Source organism: Gallus gallus, chromosome 4 (assembly GCF_016699485.2).
Source record: "Gallus gallus isolate bGalGal1 chromosome 4, bGalGal1.mat.broiler.GRCg7b, whole genome shotgun sequence".
Lineage (NCBI taxonomy): Eukaryota > Metazoa > Chordata > Aves > Galliformes > Phasianidae > Gallus > Gallus gallus.
This window is the reverse complement of record NC_052535.1, coordinates 4,313,058-4,332,502: the sequence shown is the minus strand read 5'-3', so window position 1 is coordinate 4,332,502 and position 19,445 is coordinate 4,313,058. Positions and strand designations below refer to the sequence as shown.

Below are 19,445 nucleotides of genomic sequence, written 5' to 3'. Positions count from 1 at the left end.
TTGCAGCACAGCCTGAAGGATTCAGGGCTGCTCTGTAAGATATACTTCGGTTTAAAAACCATTGTTATTATTTTTTTTGCAGTAGCATAAACAAGGAAGCCAAACCACAGACCTTGTTGATAACTTCAAGACAGCAAAGCAGGGTTGGTTTGCTTTGTTGGGTTTTTTTCTAGTTTTGAGAAAAGAGCTGTGAATTTTTGGCTGATGGTCTACCAGTGCTCCTGGGCTGTGTTTCCAGAGTGACCTCAGTGGCAGCAGTGCCTGTGGCTGTGCAATGTAATGTAATGGAGAGAAAGAATACACAAAGAAAAGAGAAAAGCAGGAGATGGAGGCACCATTGCCTCAGTCACAGAGCTCCCAGTGCTGTTGCTGTTTCACTGCAATTCAGCTCCTTACGTTTTCGTCTGATTTCTGTTTTCTTGCATTTTTGCTTTTGCAGGAGCCTTGTTGACACAGTTTATGCACTGAAGGACGAAGTGAAGGAACTGAAACAGGTAATTGCAGTGGTTCAGTTTGTGCTGTGAGTCAGCCAGGCGATGTGCGGGAGAAATCTCACCTGGTCCCACCCTATAGCTGCAGCCATATTGCTGCTGCCATCCCCATCTGCCAATGTTGAGGGTCTGTTTGAACAAATCAGACCCTAAATAGCCCATGTGGTTCATCTCCCAAAGGGGCAGTGACCCTGGCACGTTGTCACACGTGCCACATGCCCCTGGCACCCTGTCACTTCGACTTGCGGAGCGCATGGGTGTCAACCACCCCTTCCTTCCTTTACTTTTCCTCTTCGTAGGAGAACAAAAGGATGAAGCAGTGTTTGGAGGAAGAGCTGAAGTCCCGGAAGGACCTGGAGAAGCTGGTGCGGCGGCTGCTGAAGCAGACAGATGAGTGCAGCAGGGAGGAGACGGGACGCAAGTCATCGCTGATTGCCTGAGCTCGGGGGGAAGCTGCTGGCAGTGTGACCTCAGGTGTATTTTGGGAAGCAGAACTGGATCCTTTGCCTCTTCTTCCTCCTCATTTTGTTGGTTCGGGGAATTTTGTTACCAAAAAAAAAAAAAAAAAGAAAAAGAAAAAAAAAAAAGTGGTTTTCCTTCCATCCAATAAGGAAATGAAGCAAACAAGCAATCGAGCACAACTCAAGCAGTCAGCGAGCGGTCCGTGATTCACAATCCATCTGCAGCAGCTGATACCTCATTGGAGCAAACCCAGCCTGTGCCAGCGCCTGCCGCTCACAGAGGGTCTGGCAGCAGTTTCCCATCACTTCTGGATGCTTTCATTCTCTTCAGAAGCACCAGTACCAGTTTATTGAATGAAAGCATGATTGAATTGGCAACGAGCAGAAACCAAAAAGCCCCGTGCTCCTTTTTTTCAGATAATCACGACTGGGGAAGCTGTTCCCATCCACCTTCTTCTTCCCCATTCATTGACTGTAGTGAACTACAGCCCAGCAATACTGCGGTTCCCGTGTGGCCTCGATACTGATTAAAACATGCAATTAACACAAAGGCGTTTTAACTCCTTGGGGAGGTCAAAGCTGGAGCACCTGTCAGAGCACACGGGAAGGTGTGTTGCACAGTACTGCCTCCTCAGAGCTCGTTGTTAGCACAGCAGGTAATGCCTCCAGCCCCTTTTCTTAAGCATGACCCGAAACTCTGACCCCCTGCTTTCTTTTCACTTGGAGCGTCCACGTATTATATGAGTTTATAGTTTTGCTGTGCTTCCCCTCGCAGGATATGCTTTTCTCTGTATGAAATGCAAACACTGCTTGACAGCAAAAACAGCCCCCAGATATGCTCGTCCCCTGCTCCCTTCTGCCCACATTAGGCTCCTGTCTACAGGCCAGGATGGCCGCTTCTCCCCCATTGCCCCAAAGGGGCTTTTCTTATAGGAAAAAGGAACTTTTGGGATAGGAAAGGTATTTATATTTAGGCTTTGACAAGAGCTGGAATGCTCCTGGGGCGAGGATGTGCAGCGCCTCCCAGATCCCTGCACAGCTTCTTGAACACAGCACACGGACAACATGCACATGTATCGGTTATCTTCACCTTATTTGGTGTTACACCCTAGTTTATAACTGATGTTTTCCTTCCTTCCTTAGCAGCATTTACAGTTCACCTTCTGTTAATTATAAGCCTTCAGCGTAGCACAGGGCAGCACGGTCCCTGTGCGTGCAGACACACTGCAGCTCCTTGCAGCCCTACGTCGGTCATGAAGGATGTAACAGAGGCAATAATTACTATTCTCTCCTTGCAATTCAAATTCAGGCAGAACATAGCAAAGAGTCTTTAGGGAGAGCTGGACCCTGCTGTTCTGGTAAGCCATTTCTCAGCAGAACCACCTTCCTGCATGTGCTGTCTTGGCTGTACTGCTGTCTGCCCCTGCATCACCATGCCCAGAGGTGGGCTGGACTGGGGCTCACGCCGTGCAGTCAGCACAAGGAGGAAAACCAATGGCCATTTGTACGCCTAGGAGAGGGTAGGAATGTCTCCCCACTGCCCACGGTTTAGTTGAAAGCCGTGCTGTGTACATATGCATGTTTGTAAGGCGTAAGGTGATGGAGGGCGCCCTGGGACGTGTTGGATCAGGCATTTGTTAAGAGCTAGAAGCCAAAAAATAAAAAATAAAATAAAAAGGAAAAGAAGCCATGCCGGATGGACAGCAATGTTTCCATATTTACTTTGTTTACAGTGCTTTGTAAATAGGTTCCAGTGAGTCTGTCTTTAGGTGGATGTTGTGTCAGCTGCCTTCCACTTTATCTTTGTCACGTAGGTTTATTTACTGTAACTACTTGTGCAAGTTCAACTTTTCTAACATGTTTTTATTTTGGACAGTTTTTTAATTGACATTTTCAACAAATAAAGGATAAAAATCGCTTCTTAGCCCTTTGTGTCCATCTCCCCTCTCTCTGGGGCTGCACCCAGGGAAGCAGGTCGGTGCAGCACGAAAACCTGCTGAGCGCTCAGCAAGTACAGCAGCAGCAGCCATGGGCATCCCTTGTTTCAGAGAAAAGGGACTGAAATGCTGTGTTCTGCACTCTGCCCCACTGGACAGCAGGGGGATGCTGGTGTGGATGGTCACCATGGCGTGTGGGGGTCATTCCCATTGGTGCTGGGCAGGGAGATGCCCAGCATTTCCATGCCTTGAGCCCCAGTTGTGTCCCGTTGGCAGGAATGCTTTATGGAGAGAAGCTCTTCTCCATCGCACCACTCGGTTGCTGTAGATAAGGCACTTCCTGCCTGTTTGAATAGTTTTTTTCTTATTTTTAGGTTACTGATTTTTTTTTTTTTTTTTTTTTTTTTTTCTGGGGATTAGGTGTGGTGACAGGATTTCCTTTGTTCTGCTGCTTGGACAAGTCCTCTCCTGCACCCTGGTACCTTTAATGCTTTGGTGGGATGCTCAGTGGTACTTCAGGAAACTGCAGGGCCAGTGCAGTGTCACATCCAGACCCAAGTGTCCTTGAGCATCAAGTGGTCCAGAGAGCAAAGACAAAGCAACCCTCAGCTCATTTTGGAGGGAGCACCCTCCCTCCCATGTCCCCATGAGGCCAAATCCAGGTCTTAACCAGAACCCCCCCAGTCTCTACTGAATATGGACCCTATTTATCCCCCTCTCTTACTCCAGGTCCCAGACATCCCCTTTGCACAAGCAAAGTAATGCAGGCAGCACCAGCATCCTCCAGGCAACAGAGCTGGGTGTCAAAAGCAATCAGTGTGAGAACAGAGCCAAAAAGCAGCTTAATGTGTGCAGTGAGACCCCTAGTGAGACTGGGGCAGTCTGGGAGGTGCCCATTTGGTGCCACGTGCCAGGGCAGCTGCCATCAAAGTGCCCGACGTGTTCATCTTCCCCTCAACCCCTTTTCACTTCTTTGCTTAGGAAGGAGGAAAATGAGCTTAGCAACCATAAATTCCACAGCCCAATAAGTGACAGCGGGGCCCTGCAGTGAGGGAAAAATCAGTGTATTGATGACCTTCAAACTTTCCACGGGGAGAGGAAAGCTGCAGCACCGCGGAGGGGAGGAGAACAAAGCAGCCCGGGAGAAGGCCACGGGCTGAGCCTGACAGCTGGATGGTGACACACACATCGCCTCTCCTCCCACGTGCAGCCTTTCATCAGCATCCTACAGGCTATTTTTGGCAAGCAAAGAAACAGAGGCAAGAAACAAGAGCCCCAGGAAAGGCAGCGGTGCGAGGCTAGGAGACTCACTGGAAGGGGGAGGTGGCATTTAGCAGCTTTCCAGCCCAGCAGCACCTCTACTCCCAAGAGCACTACCCCCCCCACCCACACCCCTACAGGCTCTGACCTTGTGCACCACACCATCCCATCCCATCCCATCCACCTGCTGCAAAGCAGGAAAGAGAACCTAGCATCACCCAGGCACAAGCAAAAGACCTCTTCCAGCCAGGTGCTATAAATCCCCTAAACGAGTCCCTCCAGCTGCACATCATGCTGCCCTGCTGCCCTCCTGCCCTTGCTTGGAATGCACCCAGCCTGGCCCTGCATCTCCAATGTGTCCCAATGTGTTTGGGGCCAGCTGTCCCCGCTGTGTCCTCTGCGCTGTCCTGATGCCCTGCTGATCCCCAGACCCTGTGTAGGACATCAAGAGGTCACACTGGGAAGGGTTCATGGCATTCAAAGCAGACAAAACCCCCATCCATGGGACATGATGTTGTGCAAAGCCCCATTGCAGCGGGTGCTGTGAGGTATATGGCTTGGTGGTGTTCTGCAGCCTGCACCATACTTCAGATATACTCAGGAAAGGGGACCCCAAATGTCAAAATGCATTGCAAAACACAACCATAGCCACATGCAGCTCCTTCACACTGTGCAGTTTCCCATGCACTTTGGGTTAGTCCCTCTGTCCATAAATATGAGGCAGTTTTAGCTCAAGTTAAATAAATAGTTTTTATACATGGCATAGTACGAGAACGCTCCGTTCTCAGACGAAGTTATGCAGCTTTGGAGAACAGCCACAAAACTGCAGCAAATTGAATTATAACAAAACCAGGCAGGCAGAGCAATCCTGATCTGACTTTGTGGAGGCAATGAGCAATGAGCACCCACCACTGATGTGTCCAACGTGGCAGTGCCTGCACTCGAGCACCACAGCAGGACCGGGCCCACAGCATCATGCCATGCAAACCCTAGGGAGCACTCAGGTCTGATATCTCCTCCACTTGCAGACTTGTTGCCTCCAGGAGTGTTCCCAATCTTTGTGCATCACCTTGTGCTCCTGCCACCTCAGTGCTTTCCTGGTCCTGCTCCCATGGAGGACAGCTAGAGAGATGCAGCATGTCCAAACCTGACCATGGTGGCCAATGCCCCTTCCACAGGGGTTCTCTATCTGGCATGAGAGCATTCTCTTGGGCAAATTTGGTTCACCAAAAGCAGAGCAGCACCAGTGCCCTACCAGAGCTTTGGGTTGAAAGCAGCAGCCGCCCCCAGCCACCAACAGTGTTTGTGATGATGGGTGAATTTCAACCAGCGCAAACTTGGCCGTGTTGAGCAAGAAGGCTGAGTCCTGTAGGCAGCTATGAGTGGAAAAAAGGAGTTCTCAGCATAATACAGTTAGGGTGGCAATAATGTATCACCAACAGCCAACACGTAGGGACAGTGCCTGGCTGATTGATTCCTTTAGAGGAGACGTTCTTCAGCCTTTTAATGTTTTTTTCCATTGATGTTCTGTAAGCAGATGGGTACAGGAGATAGGCACGAACCTAGAATGGCTGGAGTGCCCTGAGTCATCCTACAGTATTAGGACGGAAAGAGCGTTGGTATTGTTTGCTAAATAATGGGGCATAATGGGGCCAACAGAGCAAGGCATGGTGGACCAGACACGCAACCCTACCAATGAAAGAAAAAAAGAAAAGTGCAGACAACAACAGCTTCAAACTTTTTTCCTTTCCTGTTCTCAGGGCCCCTTGGCCCTCATCAATAAATAACAAAATATACAAAATAAGAAACAAGAACAACAAACAGGCAGAGGAACATAAATACGGGAAACAGGGAAAGCCCCTTGGCTCAACAGTGATGGGCTGGGCCCCTCCTCTCTACAGCTTGAACATGCCAAAGTAGGTGTTGCCAGGGTTGACATTCACTGCTGTTGAGTCCGTCACATTGACAAAGACCATGTCGCCCTGCCGCAGCTCGAAGACACCGCCCTCCCGGATGGACTGGAGCTCACAGAGAGCCGTGGAGGTGCTGTGCGTGTCAAGTCCCTTCATCAGGAGCCGGTCCTCTTCCATGGGGAGGTACAAATAAATATAGAGGGTGAATGGCGCCGAAGCCGCCGCCTTGGTGCAGAAGCTGACTTGTGAGTAGATGTAGTAGAGCCCTGCTTTCTCCACCTTCAGCTTCCCCTCATGGTAGGATATCAAGCTGCTTGTTGGGGCGTAGCTCGTCGTCATCCACTTCAGCACTGGGGAGAAAATATGGCTATTGAGTTGGGATAGATCTTGCCTGGGAGGCTGATTTGGGGGAACAGCCCCTTGGGCATTTGGCATCACAGCCTCCATCCCCAGTGGGGCAAAAGGGGGTTCCTGTCCACCCAAGGACACCACACCCAAACCATGGGACACAGATTCCCATCCCTGAAGCTGGGATGCAGTTGTTGTCGAGACACAAGCCTTTGCACTGATGTGAATGGAGGAGCACTTTGCTTCCTTCCTCTAACCATGTGGAAATCGTAGAATCATAGACTGCCATAGGTTGGAAGTGACCTTAAAGATCAGTGCTTGGGGCGGAGGTAAGACCTCTCTAAGGAAGTGCAAACATGAATGCCCCTGGGCTTGGTGCTGCTCCCACCCCCAGAAGCCCTGCCCACCCTGCAGACCTGCTGCTGCCATCGCTTCTGGGGCACAAGTGGTGTCCTTGGAGCAGCTTGTGGACATGAACTCCCATGGGGACATCTCCTCTGCCCCCCACTGCCGAATCGTGGAGCTCCTGGCAGCCCACTGAGATTGGGGCTGCTTTGTAATTGCAACAAGTGCTCAAACAGGGAGTTTCAAAATGCAACAAGCATCTTGATTCTTTGATCTTATCTAATACAGAGCTTTCCACAGGTAGACTGAGCTCTGGGTGAATTGCTGCGTCAGAGATGGAAAGAGCAGTTGCCGATTACCGGCAGTTACTCCAGAATTAAATCAAATGTGCTCTGATTGAGGAGTCCTTGTGAGATGGAGAGGTTGACCTTGCAAACTCTTACTCGCCTTGGTAAGCCTTGCAGGATGGCACCTAGCTAGGGCCATGCTGGGGACAAAGCCACGAGTGCTGCCTTACCTCGCACTGTTGTGTTGCTCTTCACCCCTGCCAGGTGCGTTGCGATCGGCTGCCTCTTCTCCTCTGTAATTTGGAAACACTGGTGTTATTGGGGCCAAGCACTGCTCTACCCCCACAACCTGGCACCTCCCAGCCCCGAGGCTTCTCCATGGTGCAAATCCAGCCCAGAGGCAATCTGCAAAGCCCCCTTCCCTTTGAATGAGGCAGGGTCTGGCCTCAGCAATGACATGAACTGGATGTACCCACTGCTTACCTGCCACAGATGTCTCATTCCTACTCTTCAAGTGGGGGTGCTCATGACCTACAAGGAGAAAAAGCAAAGGATTTAATTTTGAGTTTGTTTTCATCAACTCTGGGCAATGCAGTATCTTGGCAAGACAGCTGTGTCCAGGTCTCTGCCAACCCCATGCCATGCACAGTCCCCTCCATGGAGCTGCTCTGCTGCTCCTGACAGACCCCACCAAGGGGACCAAAGGACCCAACCCTCTCTCCTGCCCCCTGTCCCCTGCTGCCCTCCCACAGCACCATGACACTCACCTCTGTGCATTTCAAATTTTGGCAACTCCTCGCTGGCTGTCCTATCCTGCAACAACAACAAAAATATATACTTGAAGATATGTATCCTTACCTTTTTTTTTTTTTTTTTTTTTTAATAATACACTGTTTTAATATGTATGAATCAAACATCATTAAAGCCTGTGTGTAAAGGATGCTCTGGACAAAATTCAGTTGGTGCTGTTTGTTACCAGCAAAAGGTACCAGAAGCCATCGTATTCCCCAGCACCTTCCCAGCATGGTGTACAGCTGTGGGCTGCCCTGCTCTTTGCAGCAGGGGGGTTGCAGAGCTTTTGTTCTTAGGTCTTTAATTTTAATAATGCTGTGCAATTAAAATGCTCTGCAAGGTGGTTCTTCTGCACCCAAACATGAGAAACCTCTGCAATAGGTAGAGGTGATGTCCCTAAGCTATGAGGAGGCATTTGCATTGCATCCTCCTCCTGCTCCTCGCTGGACTCACTCCAGCTGGTCCAAGTCATGCACTGTCATTAATGGCTGAGCTTGAAAGTGCTCCTAACATCCTCCTTCCCACCCGCACAGCAACTGAGTGAGCTGGAAGACAGCAGAACGCCAATGTTTTTCAGGCCAGGATGGCAGCTCCATTCCATCCCACCTTGGGCACGCTGCGGTTGGACGTGCTCTGGCCATGCTTTGGGGAAAAAAATGCATGAGATTTTTCATTGATATCAATAGTGTAAAAATATCGTGTAAAAAAGGTATAAAAAAGAGCTCTTGTTCTGTAACCCCAAGATTTCAAGAAGGCTTTGGGTGGTGCTTTGTGTGTGCCTGGGAGCCTCCCTCCACCTTCAGCAGGGGTTGTATCCACCCAGCAGCGATCTACCTTGCATTGGAGGTCCTGGAAGCCTTTTAGAACTTTTTCACAGTCCAATAATGTCGACTTCTGATCTTCTCCCGTCTGACATTTCTGCACTTTTCTCAGAAAGATGTAATCTTCATTTAAACTCAACACCTCTTCCATCTGCCGGTCGGGGAGAGAAGAGAGAGGGTCAGTAGGTTGCTGGTGGGGAACGCAGATAGGAGGCATCATTTCCAAGTCACAGCTTGGGAAAGTCAGTGGTCATCGCTCAGCATGGGGAGGAGAGGGGCACCAATTGCTCCCACCATCCACCAGCAAAATCTACTGGTGGGTGCCCCAACACAGAGCTGTCCCACTTTGCTTGGCCAGGAAGCCCACGCCCCAGGCTGTCACCCACTTGCATCTTAATTTAGATAAAGACAACACATTTAAGAGCCGCTAATACCAGTCTTATCTTTGCATCTGCACTCTGGGTTTAAAATATATTCCTTTTCTGTAGTTCATATGTTTTCTGCTTTGGGGGAAAGTTTTAGATTGGTGATTTTAAGCATTGTGCAGTGCTGCTGCAGTCACAGCAACTTCAAATACAGCTTTTCAGCTTTTGCTAAGTGCAGTCCCACGTGCGGGGCAGGACTATGGATACTACACACCTTCCATCAAAAAGGGCCAAGTATTAAGGCCCACCGCTTATTATCCCAAAGTAGAAAGAAACCCAGAATCACAGAACTGTTTGAACTGGAAGGGATCTTTGAAGGTCATCTAGTGCATATCCCCTGTGATAAACAGGGACATCTACAGCTCCATCAGGTGCTCAGAGCCCCGTGCAGCCTGACCTTGAGCAACTTCATCTCTGGACTCCCTTTTATCCCCCCGATGAGTGTCCCAGTGCTGCTGTGACACCAGCACAACCACCAGGAACCCGAAGGCTAACACAGCACCCTGGTTCACCCAGACCGGCCACTTCTGCCAGGTTTGCTGTTAGCAGCTCCTCTTTACCGATCCATTCTCACTTTGTTAATGAAGGGGACAGCTCTCTTCATCTGTGTACATCTCCTCTTAGTGGCAAGTTAGAGCAGAAACAAGAACACGGGTGTATAAACCCCATTCCTGCATAAATCCAGTGGTCAGCAGCATGTTGCCCCATGTTCCTCCTTTGGGTGACCAGCTCTCTCCATGCTGAAGGCAAATGGTGTTAGCAGTCCAGCAGAGGCAATTTTATCATATCCAACACTTACCTTATCCATCTTCATGTGAAGATATAAACAGAAGAGTACGGTCCCAATCGTCTGTACCACCATGAATACAGAGAGGAAGCACATAAACATTTTCATGGTGCTGGGAGAGGTGCTGCCCATGGGTCGAGGTGATGCAGGGCTGTAGGCTTCATTCATCCTCCGGGCACGGTGCTGGTGCTCCTGCAAATGAGCTGCTTGCAAGTAGCATGAGAACTGTTGTGTGAGCAGCCGCTGCTCAAGGGATACAGGTTGCAGCAACCTACACTTCCTGGAAAAAAACCTTCGTAGTGGGTAGGTTTGTTCACCACCATCTCCCACAACAAAAAAAGAGGTTGCTTAGACTTTCTTCTCTGGTGCACTTCCATACTTTTTCCTACCGTTCTACCAGAAGCAGGTAGCAATTCTTATTCTGAATTTTCATATCTGCCTCCGAAACACTCCCGGTGTTGTTTTTTTCCTATTGTGGATGAATGCTTCGTGACTAGTCATCTTCAGAGCAATGTAGACCATGAGTCAGTGGGCAGTATTGCTGAGTTGCGGTGGGGGCTGCCAGGCATTGGGAAGCTCTTTGGAACTCATTCGTTTCTCAAAATGGGAAGAAAGGCTTTCTACTGTTTCCTTTGGGAGAGGGACAATTTTGCAATACTTGGGGGAGGCAGAAGGGTTGTGCTGGTTCCTGTCCTTCCCTTGTGCCCCCCAGAGGTGAAGTCTCCCCAGGTAGGATTAGGATGGATGCTCTGGGAGAAAGGGACGTCCTTGTGGGCACTGGGACCACAGCGTGGGCATGGCTTCATGCTCCTCGAAAGTGGGACTTTGAGTCTTGGTGCTTGGCTGTCAGTTTGGAAAGACGTTTTGAGCAGCTTTTCTACTGTCATGGTGAAGTGCTCACCCAGCAACCACAGGCACAAGCATCCTCAGTCTATGCACCCACTAACTCAAATCTGGGCACATAAAGAGCTGCTGGGTACTCTGGGCACCGCTACCAACCACAGACGTCCGCCACAGACTGGCTTTTCTCCATGCTAGAGCAAAGACGATGAAGTTGGGCTGCCTGCACGGGGGGCTGGGGTGATCAAACCATCATGCAAAGTTGTTTTGAAAGTAACAGGCTGAAGGCAATGCTCTTATCAGATGTGCACGCAGCGAATAAAGGGCTGGATCCTGCCAGAAGCAGTGTGGTGCTAAGCAGGGTGGTGCTAAGCAGGGCTGCTCACCCACAGTGACAGCAGAGGAGGGCTCCCAGCGCCATGGGGCTGCACAGCACAGCAGGATGGGCTCCAGCGCTCGCTTTTGCTATCTACCCACTCTCTCGCATCCTGTCCTGTGTGGTTAGGGTGCTCTTAGCTACAAATGCAAGAGCTGGTAGCAAAGCACAAACATCTCTGCAACCCAGTCAGTATTTGACCTTGGCAAGTCATTGTGATGCTAAATATAGCCAAATAACCCAAATATAACCCAAATCACAAATGCGTGACAGTGCCAGGGTCTTTGCTGGCAGCAGTTCAGTGGCTGATAGATCTCCAGAGTCCTGTGCCTCCTTGCCATGCTGACTCTGCCACCTTCTTGCATGGAGGGGAGCACTGAATTATAGAATCATAAAATCATGGAATCATTAAGGTTGGAAAAGACCTCTAAGGTCATCAAATACAACCATCAACCCATCCCCACCAGGCTCACTTAACCATGTCACTCAGTGCCACATCTCCATGTTTCTTGAACACCTCCAGGGATGATAACTCCCTCACTTTCCTGGACAGCCCATTTGGGATGGGGCTGCAACCCCCATGCAGTTTGAGGGCACTGCCAAGCAGTGCTTTCCTTCCCTCTCACGTTAAAATCAGTATTACCTGTGGAAATACCAGCCCTGGTCCCTGGCAGGGCTCTTAGCTGACACTGAGCACCCAGAACTGTCCCTGCCATGGAGGGTCTGCCACCTGCGCCATCAAGAAGCTGCCCCCAGGGAAACCCCATGACACCGGGGACCACAACAACCATCAGTGCACTCTCTTTAAAGTCCTCACCCCATGCCTTGTCCAGACGGCAACCACCGACATTTTCCAAAACTCTTCAGACTTTCCTCTGAATTTAATACTCATGCTTGGAGGAAGTCTTCATATGAGAAACAAAATGACATGAGAAGTCATTACTTAATACTTTCCCCGAATCCCCAGTATCGGGACCCAGAGGCAGTCAATAAAGTGTGAAACCACAGCAGCAAGTGATGCAGAGAACAGCAAATAAGGTTTTGCACAGCTATCCCTAAGCCCTGGCCATCCCCAGCAGATGAAACCTTATCAGAGATGTTTCTGGATAGCCACCTGCCACCATTTCACCAAAATGAGAGACAGCTGCAGGGAATGCCAGAAAGCCCAGCCCCATAGCACACACCTGTGTGTGGATGAGGGAAAGGTGAGGATGTGTGTGACCTGTGTGTGAGGATGGGGAAAGGCTTTGCTTTGGGGTCTCCAACGCAAAATGTTGATGGGACACTCTCTGGTCTGCTCTGAAAACCAGGAAACACAGCCTCAATAGTCACCAGTGCCCTGACGAAAAAGACGGTGTGGAAAATATGACAGCGGGGATCCCAGCAGAGATTTGTCAGCGTGCCTTGTTAGGAGGGCAGGTTGGTCGATCTTCTTCAGGAAAACATTTTGCTGTGTTGGCAACCCAGCCCCAACCATCTCCTCTGGCCCCATTAGCAGGTCCTGTGGTGGTTCTGCGTCACATGGGTGGAGTGAGGGGCTCAAAATCCTCAAAATCCATGTTAGCTCCTGCCAGAGCCAGGCTGTCTCATTGCTGCACATCGCTAGCCACTTCCTGCTGTAGGAACATGGGGGTGTTAGCAGAAGGGTATGGTCCAGAGGGATGATGGAGGACCCAGTGCCTACCTATCTGGGATTCCCCCAGAGAAGATGAAGCTCACCTGCACCTGGGGACAATCCCACCGTTGGGAAACCAACAGGGTTTTCTTTCACCCCCAACCCTCCGAACATTACCATACCCATCTGCTCGCGCACTCAAACGGGTGCAGTTCCTCCAACCCGAGTGAGACGATGGGAAAATGTGATCCATCGCTTGCATTCCTATTGACCTACTTGCAGTATTTCCGCTGATCAGCAAATTGTCTCCACTGCACTCGGTTTTGTTTACTGAGAAAATATCCGGTTGCAAGCCCTGGTGATCTGCCAAAGGCCGGGAGCAGTTCTGAACACAGCAAGGTGAAAGCTGATGATAAGAGAGTGAATTTTTTGGGTGCTTGCTGCGGTTTCATGTAACGAGCTCTTTAAAACATGTTGCTCACCTCACCAGCTCGTTACCCTTGACAAAAGCCAGGTGCTGTGCACCACTAAGAGCAATAGACTCAGAAAGAGGATTTTATTCTGAGTCACAAAAGGAGTTTGCCTGCAATGCTGTAGGAGGGATGCGGAAGGAAACCTATGAGAAAAACCTGATTTAGTCCTTCTGACCATGACCAGAAATTCGAGCTTTTCCATCATTTGTTTTATCGTTTCTTTAGGTTTTCTCTCCTCGTGCCTCCCAAGATCTCATGTCTTCAGGATTACGCCCGTCACAGGAGAGAAAGGAGACAGACAGAGCCAGAACATCACAGAAAATATCACCAGCATCCGGAGAAGGAAAGGTTACATTACAGTTTCCGTTCATTTTTTTTAAAACTTTGTATGACTTAGAGAAAGCTCTGGAGAGCAGAGCAGCCTCACGGGTAGTAGGAAAGGTCTGGCTTGGGATGGTCACATCTCCTGTGGAAGAGGAGGGCAGGATGTGGCCATTGTAGCCATCACTGTGCCAATGGGAGGCTTCAGCCTGATTGCTCATGGTCTCCCACCGCCATAGAGGGACACCTGTGGGGGTCAGCAAACACTCCAGGCTCCAGCAGGCATAACGTGAGCTGCCACACGTCACTGCAAGGATGGGGGACAGTGCCCAGACATGTGAGGGAACATATCTCCCTCCTCTGCCACCCTGCTGAGCAGCCAAGAGCCAAGGGGAAAAGCTGCAGGGGACAGCACTGGGTGCTGCTGTCCCTCTGAGATAACCAGTTCCAGGGGATGCCATCTCCTGAGCCCCTTCCCACCATCCATCCCTGCTGCACCCATGGGTGCACTCCAAGCTGGTGATCCCAAGGGGATTGGGGTAGGTGAGGGGCCAGGAAAAGCAGAGGAACCAGCCCCATTGAGGGACAGAGGGCCCTGAAGGGCACGTGGCTCTCACCTCACCTGGGCTGCATGTCTAGGCAGCACATCTGGGTAGCACGCACTACATCTGGGTGGTGATGCTCAGCCACACAGAGCCACTAAGAGAACATGCCTCTAAAGTGCTGATGCGAAGCCTCAGTGCAGCCGTGAAACCACAAAAGGCACTAGAAACTTCTTGCTGTGACGGCTGCACCTCCCTCTCCCAGCTTCCTAAAAATAGAGGCTGGCACAGGGCGAGCTGCAGCCCGGTGCTGCCAAACAGCCATGAGTCACCGCAGAAGGAGGGCAGGAGCACCCCGCACACCCCAGGGCAGGGTGCACAGGTCTGGGACCATCAAAGCCAAAACGAAACGTGATGGGGATGAGCAAAGCCCACGGGAGGTTTTGCACCCAGCAGCCACCTCCTACAGCAAAGTGCTGTGGTGTGGGTGGGGGGGGCCCGGCATTGCCTGTGCATCGCCCCTGGTTCCCCAGACTGGGACCGAAACAATACCTGCATCCGCGTGGGGCTGGCGAGCAAAACAAAAGGCTGAGGGCAGAGGAGGGATGTGGCTGCATGGTTTGCACCAGTTCAGAAGCTGGAAATCAAAGGTGCACTGCGCTGTGCTTCTGTCTTATCACCTGGGGTGAGATCGGCCACGCTACAAGCAGTGATGGCAGGGACCAAAGAGTTTGTGAAGTCTTGTTATTAATGTTTCTGCTTGCATTAAATTAGAATTAGATACTATGGGGTGGCCAAGGGTTTTTTTTAGGTTACCCACCCTAAAAATGCTGGGTAGTGGGAGAAGTGGTATTTGCTGGAGGAGCAAAGGATGCACAGCACGTTTGTCGTATGAGATATGGCCATGCTTGCAAAGAAAAGCACGAGGTCAGTCCCAGCATGATCCCCTGGGTCACTGGAATCCCCACAGCACCCAAGAGGCTCGCACTCATGGAAGTGACAGGCAAAGGGCTATGAGGGTGAGTGAGTGAGGGTGAGCCTGCTTGAGAGGGGCAGAAAAGCCCCAGATCGGGACCAAACCACAGAGAAGGCAGCACCTGAGAGTAAACCCACACACTGCTATGCACTCGAATAAACACTAAGGCTGAACATCCAAACAAGACACACACATGGTTTGAGCCTACTAAACCAATCCAGAATCTTTCACAAAGGAACACAAAGACAGAGCGGCATCGCTGTGAACGGCATGCAATAGGTGCTGTGATGGTAACCCACAGGGGCAGCAGTGAGGCTTCGAGTCGGGCTCGTGGGCAGTGTGTTCCCACTGAGAGCTGCCACGCTCAGCCTGGGCACAGTTTGATCCCAGACCACACTGCAGTGCTTTGAGTCCTGGGATATGATCTTGCTAAGAAATCCTGCATAAAATCCCTGTGAGCTGCACGACATGGCAGAGAGCGGATGCTAAAACAACTCTGCCATCTGCTGACTCCTCCCTGCCCCATCCATCCCTCCTTGGCTGCTGCTGCAGAAAGGATCAGAGGGAGACACGAAGACAAGGATGTCACCTCAGGGTGTTTCTGTGGAAGAAAATGGTGCCAGCACAGCAACAAATGCCAAATGTGTACCTTGGTGGCCAAGCACAGTCTGTTGGGTAAGTACCAGATGGGGATATTGCCATGGTGATGCAGCAGTGGGATGCTGCTACTGCTGCAGGGTGGGGGGTCCCTGATGCCCTCTGTGAATGTGCTCAGTGAGCAGGGAACACAGTGACAAAGCTGTTGTCACGGTAGCTGCACAGAAAGGCTGTTCCACAAATGGAGTATTTTCCTAAGGGACATATTTCCTTTCCAACATAAGCGTCAATGACCACAGGCTTCTTGGCAGCTCCAGCTCTCCTGCCTACTGGCACAACATCTCCATTAGAGCCCGGCACATTTGTCACCAGGAGGATATTTTGGATCATTTCATCACCTGCTGGAGAGAGGCAGGATGCTGAGCACCCCGCTGAGCTGCACATCCTTTCCACAAAGGCTGTTTCACACTTGAAAATGAGTACTGAGCTCAGCAGATGCTCAGCCCACAGCACAGCCTGGAGCATCCCCTCCGCTTTGGGTGTCCGATGGGTAGAGCCATGTCCCTGCACATGAGCAGCGCTTTGTGCTCTCACCGATGCTCAACCCTCACTCCCTCTGTCAGTGCATGAAATAACAGCAGTGCACGCGGCCTCTGGGGTGGTCGTCAGGATTTTCAGAAAGGGGCTGCTTGGGGTTTTTTGTTAGTTTTGCAAGGCAAGCACATCAATGGAACCGAAAGTAGGTTCACACCACAGTGCCCACCCATGGAAAGCTAAAACGAACCACAAAGCCAGGCAATTACACAACCTTCTTCTAATATTTACCAGGCTTGCTTTCCGAGCACTCGCTGCTGCTTTTGCAAACAGCCTCAGAAGAATTCAGTGGTGGAAGTGACTCCTTGGCCTGTTCTAGCCAGAAAAACCACTGAGCACATCCTAGAGGGCAGGAGCACATTATTCAGGGTTCTAAGAAAGAATCTTGGTCTTCAAATAATCCTGCAAGTGCTCAAATTTCTTCCGGTACAAACCTACCAACTCATACATCACCTCCCTCGTGGAGCTCAGCTCAAAGGGAGAAGACATGAAGCAAGGTTCTCTTGCCGCATGGCATGGACAGATGGGCATCTCTGGGAGGAAGGTCCTGGGTGCCTGCAAAGAGCAAAGGGGAAAGGCCACGTCTGAATTAACATCAGGCAATGGGAAGCTCTTCTCCCCTCTGCTGGGAACTGCCAAACACTGTCCCACCCAATTCCAGGCGGGGTACTCTGGGTACAGTACCAGTTGCAGTACAGCATATGGCTCTGGCAGACTTGAATGTGGGTAGCCATAGAGACCACGCGATGCGTACATGATATTCTCTCCTCTACAGTCCTGCTAACGTAACTTCTATTAAAAACCTCATAGAAATGAAGTTGAGGTAAGGAGCAAGCTCCAGGATCCCCTGAGAAACAGGGTGTGCAAACGCACCTGGATGCAGTGGCGTGTGAGCAGCCCTGGCCATGGGAGCTGGAGACCTCTACCTGTGAGGCAAAGCCCTTATGGGCACACACACCAGCCATGCTGGGTCTGGTCATGGTGCAGTGACACCTTCCAAGTCAGAAGGCAGATAAGACCACCAAGGTTTGAAGCCAATTCTTCCTTCCTCTGAGCAGATTTCCAAAAAATCCAGAGAAAGCTCTCTCTGGCTGTGTATAAGGCCTCAGAAGGATGCACAGCTTGCAAGCCCTTGGCCCAGGCAAGGCCATGCCCACCCGTCCTGGCAGAGTCTTCTCTAAGGCACTACTACAATGCTTGGTGATGTTGCGGCTTCTGGTGGGCGGAAAGGCACCAGTGGTTCATTCATAAAATGGTGCCTCAGGTAGGAAAGAGGCCAGAGTTCTGCACGAGAAATGAAATGCTCTTGAAGTTACATAGCTGTTCTGGGGATATTAACATACAAAATTAATGAATGTTGCATACATCAGCCCAGCACGCTGCCTCAGTGAACACCAAGCTGCGCTGTTATTGCTTTCTTTTAAGAACTACAGCACCTGTAGGCACTTGCAGCGTGCACGAGCTTTGCATTCTCTCTCTTCCACTGGGCTTTGCAGTATGCTTTTCCAAATATCTTGTTTGGTTATCAGGCAAAAGGACAGGATTTGCATTCCTTGCCTCAAGTCATTTCTTGTCCATGGGTTTTCCACATCCATTTCAGCCATCAGCAGCACGGAGCACCACCCACATCCCAGTGGCCAGGCAGAGCGCACCTGTGCCAGCACACTGCTCGTCCTCAGGTGTGCAGAGCGCTGCTGAGCCACCACCATGCAGCAATACCACGTGCTCAGGCAGCTGGCAGTGACCCCTGCTGTGCTGACTGTGGATCCGAGCTCTGAATCGGACCCTTTAGAAAAACAAGGAATAATGAATCACGTTGATCCCTGAAGTAAATGGCAGCGTTGAGCACTCAGGAAATACGAGACCAGGCTCATTTCCTACATGGGAAAGAACAACATCCTCTTTCATGCCGTAATGCCTGTCTGCTCCCGGGAGTTTTACTGTGTGCCAGATGATTGAAACAGAGCCACTTGTGTTAGAGCCACCAAAGACACAGAGTGGAGTCAATGACACCGTTGCATTGGCCGAGGTTTCAGAGGAAGGGCTCCTGGGGACACACAGCAATGGACCAAACTCAATCACAGCCCTGAGAGAAGGGCTTTTAGATTCACATCAACCCCAGTGAAAACCTGAGTGCTGACAGCTTATCAGCTGCACGATTTACCCAAACCTACTGCTAAATAACCATGAAAGTAGCTGTCAATTGAGAGCAGTCTTGAGAATGCACATCAAGAGCCAACAAAACAGCTTAAAAAAGTTGTTCACATGCATGGACAAGGGAAACTGTACAGTTTGACTCATTTAATTGCTTAAATCATGCCAAATTCCAATTTAATAACATGCTTATATACAAAGAATATGTCACAAATAACGCACCGACAGAAATACATGTTGAACACAAAGAAGTTAAACCGGTTCTGTGGCAGATGCTCGTTTACATATGTATTGATTTAATTACAGATTTCTCTCCCTCTTTTCAAGATTGCTAAAAAAGATCCAGAACACAATCCCTGAAACTCTCGAGTTGAGCCAGACTGACGAGATGCACCAATTTTCCCTTTGGTTGTGCCGGCAGAGATGCGCAACAATTCTGCTCTATTGACGCAAACAAAGTCAGAGGGAAGGGCAGCGCTGGCACGGCTGAAGTTGGCAACGCACCACTGGAGGTAATGAGATTTGTAGCTGTCTTCATAAGAATGAAAGGTGGAACCAGGCTGGAAGATCCTTGGATTCCCACCCTGCAGAAAGGCCATCCCCAACATCAGATGCCTGCACCTCAGGGGTGCTCTTTGCGCCCTGCAAAGCCAGCGAAGCATCCTGCCGTCATGCACACAGCAACTGCTCACCTATGGACTGGGCACCTCCAGTTGCATCTGTGCCTGAGCAACAGATCACCCAGAAAATGCATTAGGGAATCGTTTCAGGCTCTGTCAGCAAATAAGGAGAGCAATGAGTGGCACTTGGAGACTGTGTGGAACAATGTGGGAACAACTCCCGCCCCTCCTGCCCAGCACAAATTGCTCCCCATGTTCCCTGATGTCGTGGTGCAAGTGAGGACCTTTGTGGTTCATGAGCAAAGTCATGCCCAGCTGTCCTTAGCACACTCATGATCAGCACCTACTGCTAACACCTGGGGCGGGGGAAAGTGTATTTTGATGCTTTTCTTAAAGCACTGAGCTGAGCCAGCATCAACAAATCACAGAGAGGTGTTACATTATCCCTACCTCAGGTAGAAAGACAGTCT

General features: G+C 50.4%; 2 protein-coding genes across 8 annotated transcripts in view; one reads left to right on the top strand and one right to left on the bottom strand.

Moving 5' to 3' along the window:
• The window catches only part of ARHGEF6 (Rac/Cdc42 guanine nucleotide exchange factor 6), a 31,145-nt gene extending 28,269 nt beyond the window's left edge, over nt 1-2,876 (top strand). For all 7 annotated transcript variants that reach the window (NM_001006432.2, XM_040698815.2, XM_015278264.4 and 4 more), the window contains 2 exons: nt 440-494; nt 791-2,876. In NM_001006432.2, coding sequence (NP_001006432.1) covers nt 440-494; nt 791-931 — 196 coding nt within the window. In that variant the 3' untranslated portion in view covers nt 932-2,876. The remainder of the gene's footprint in view (nt 1-439; nt 495-790) is intronic.
• A 3,004-nt stretch (nt 2,877-5,880) lies between these two features.
• CD40LG (CD40 ligand) lies at nt 5,881-10,101 on the bottom strand. Its single transcript, NM_204733.2, has 6 exons — nt 9,880-10,101; nt 8,669-8,806; nt 7,810-7,855; nt 7,526-7,573; nt 7,273-7,335; nt 5,881-6,412 (listed from the first exon to the last, which is right to left on the bottom strand). The coding sequence occupies exons 1-6, from the start codon at nt 10,033-10,035 to the stop codon at nt 6,045-6,047; spliced, it is 819 nt and encodes a 272-aa protein (NP_990064.2). The 5' UTR covers nt 10,036-10,101; the 3' UTR covers nt 5,881-6,044.
• Between the last annotated feature and the right edge of the window lie 9,344 nt (nt 10,102-19,445).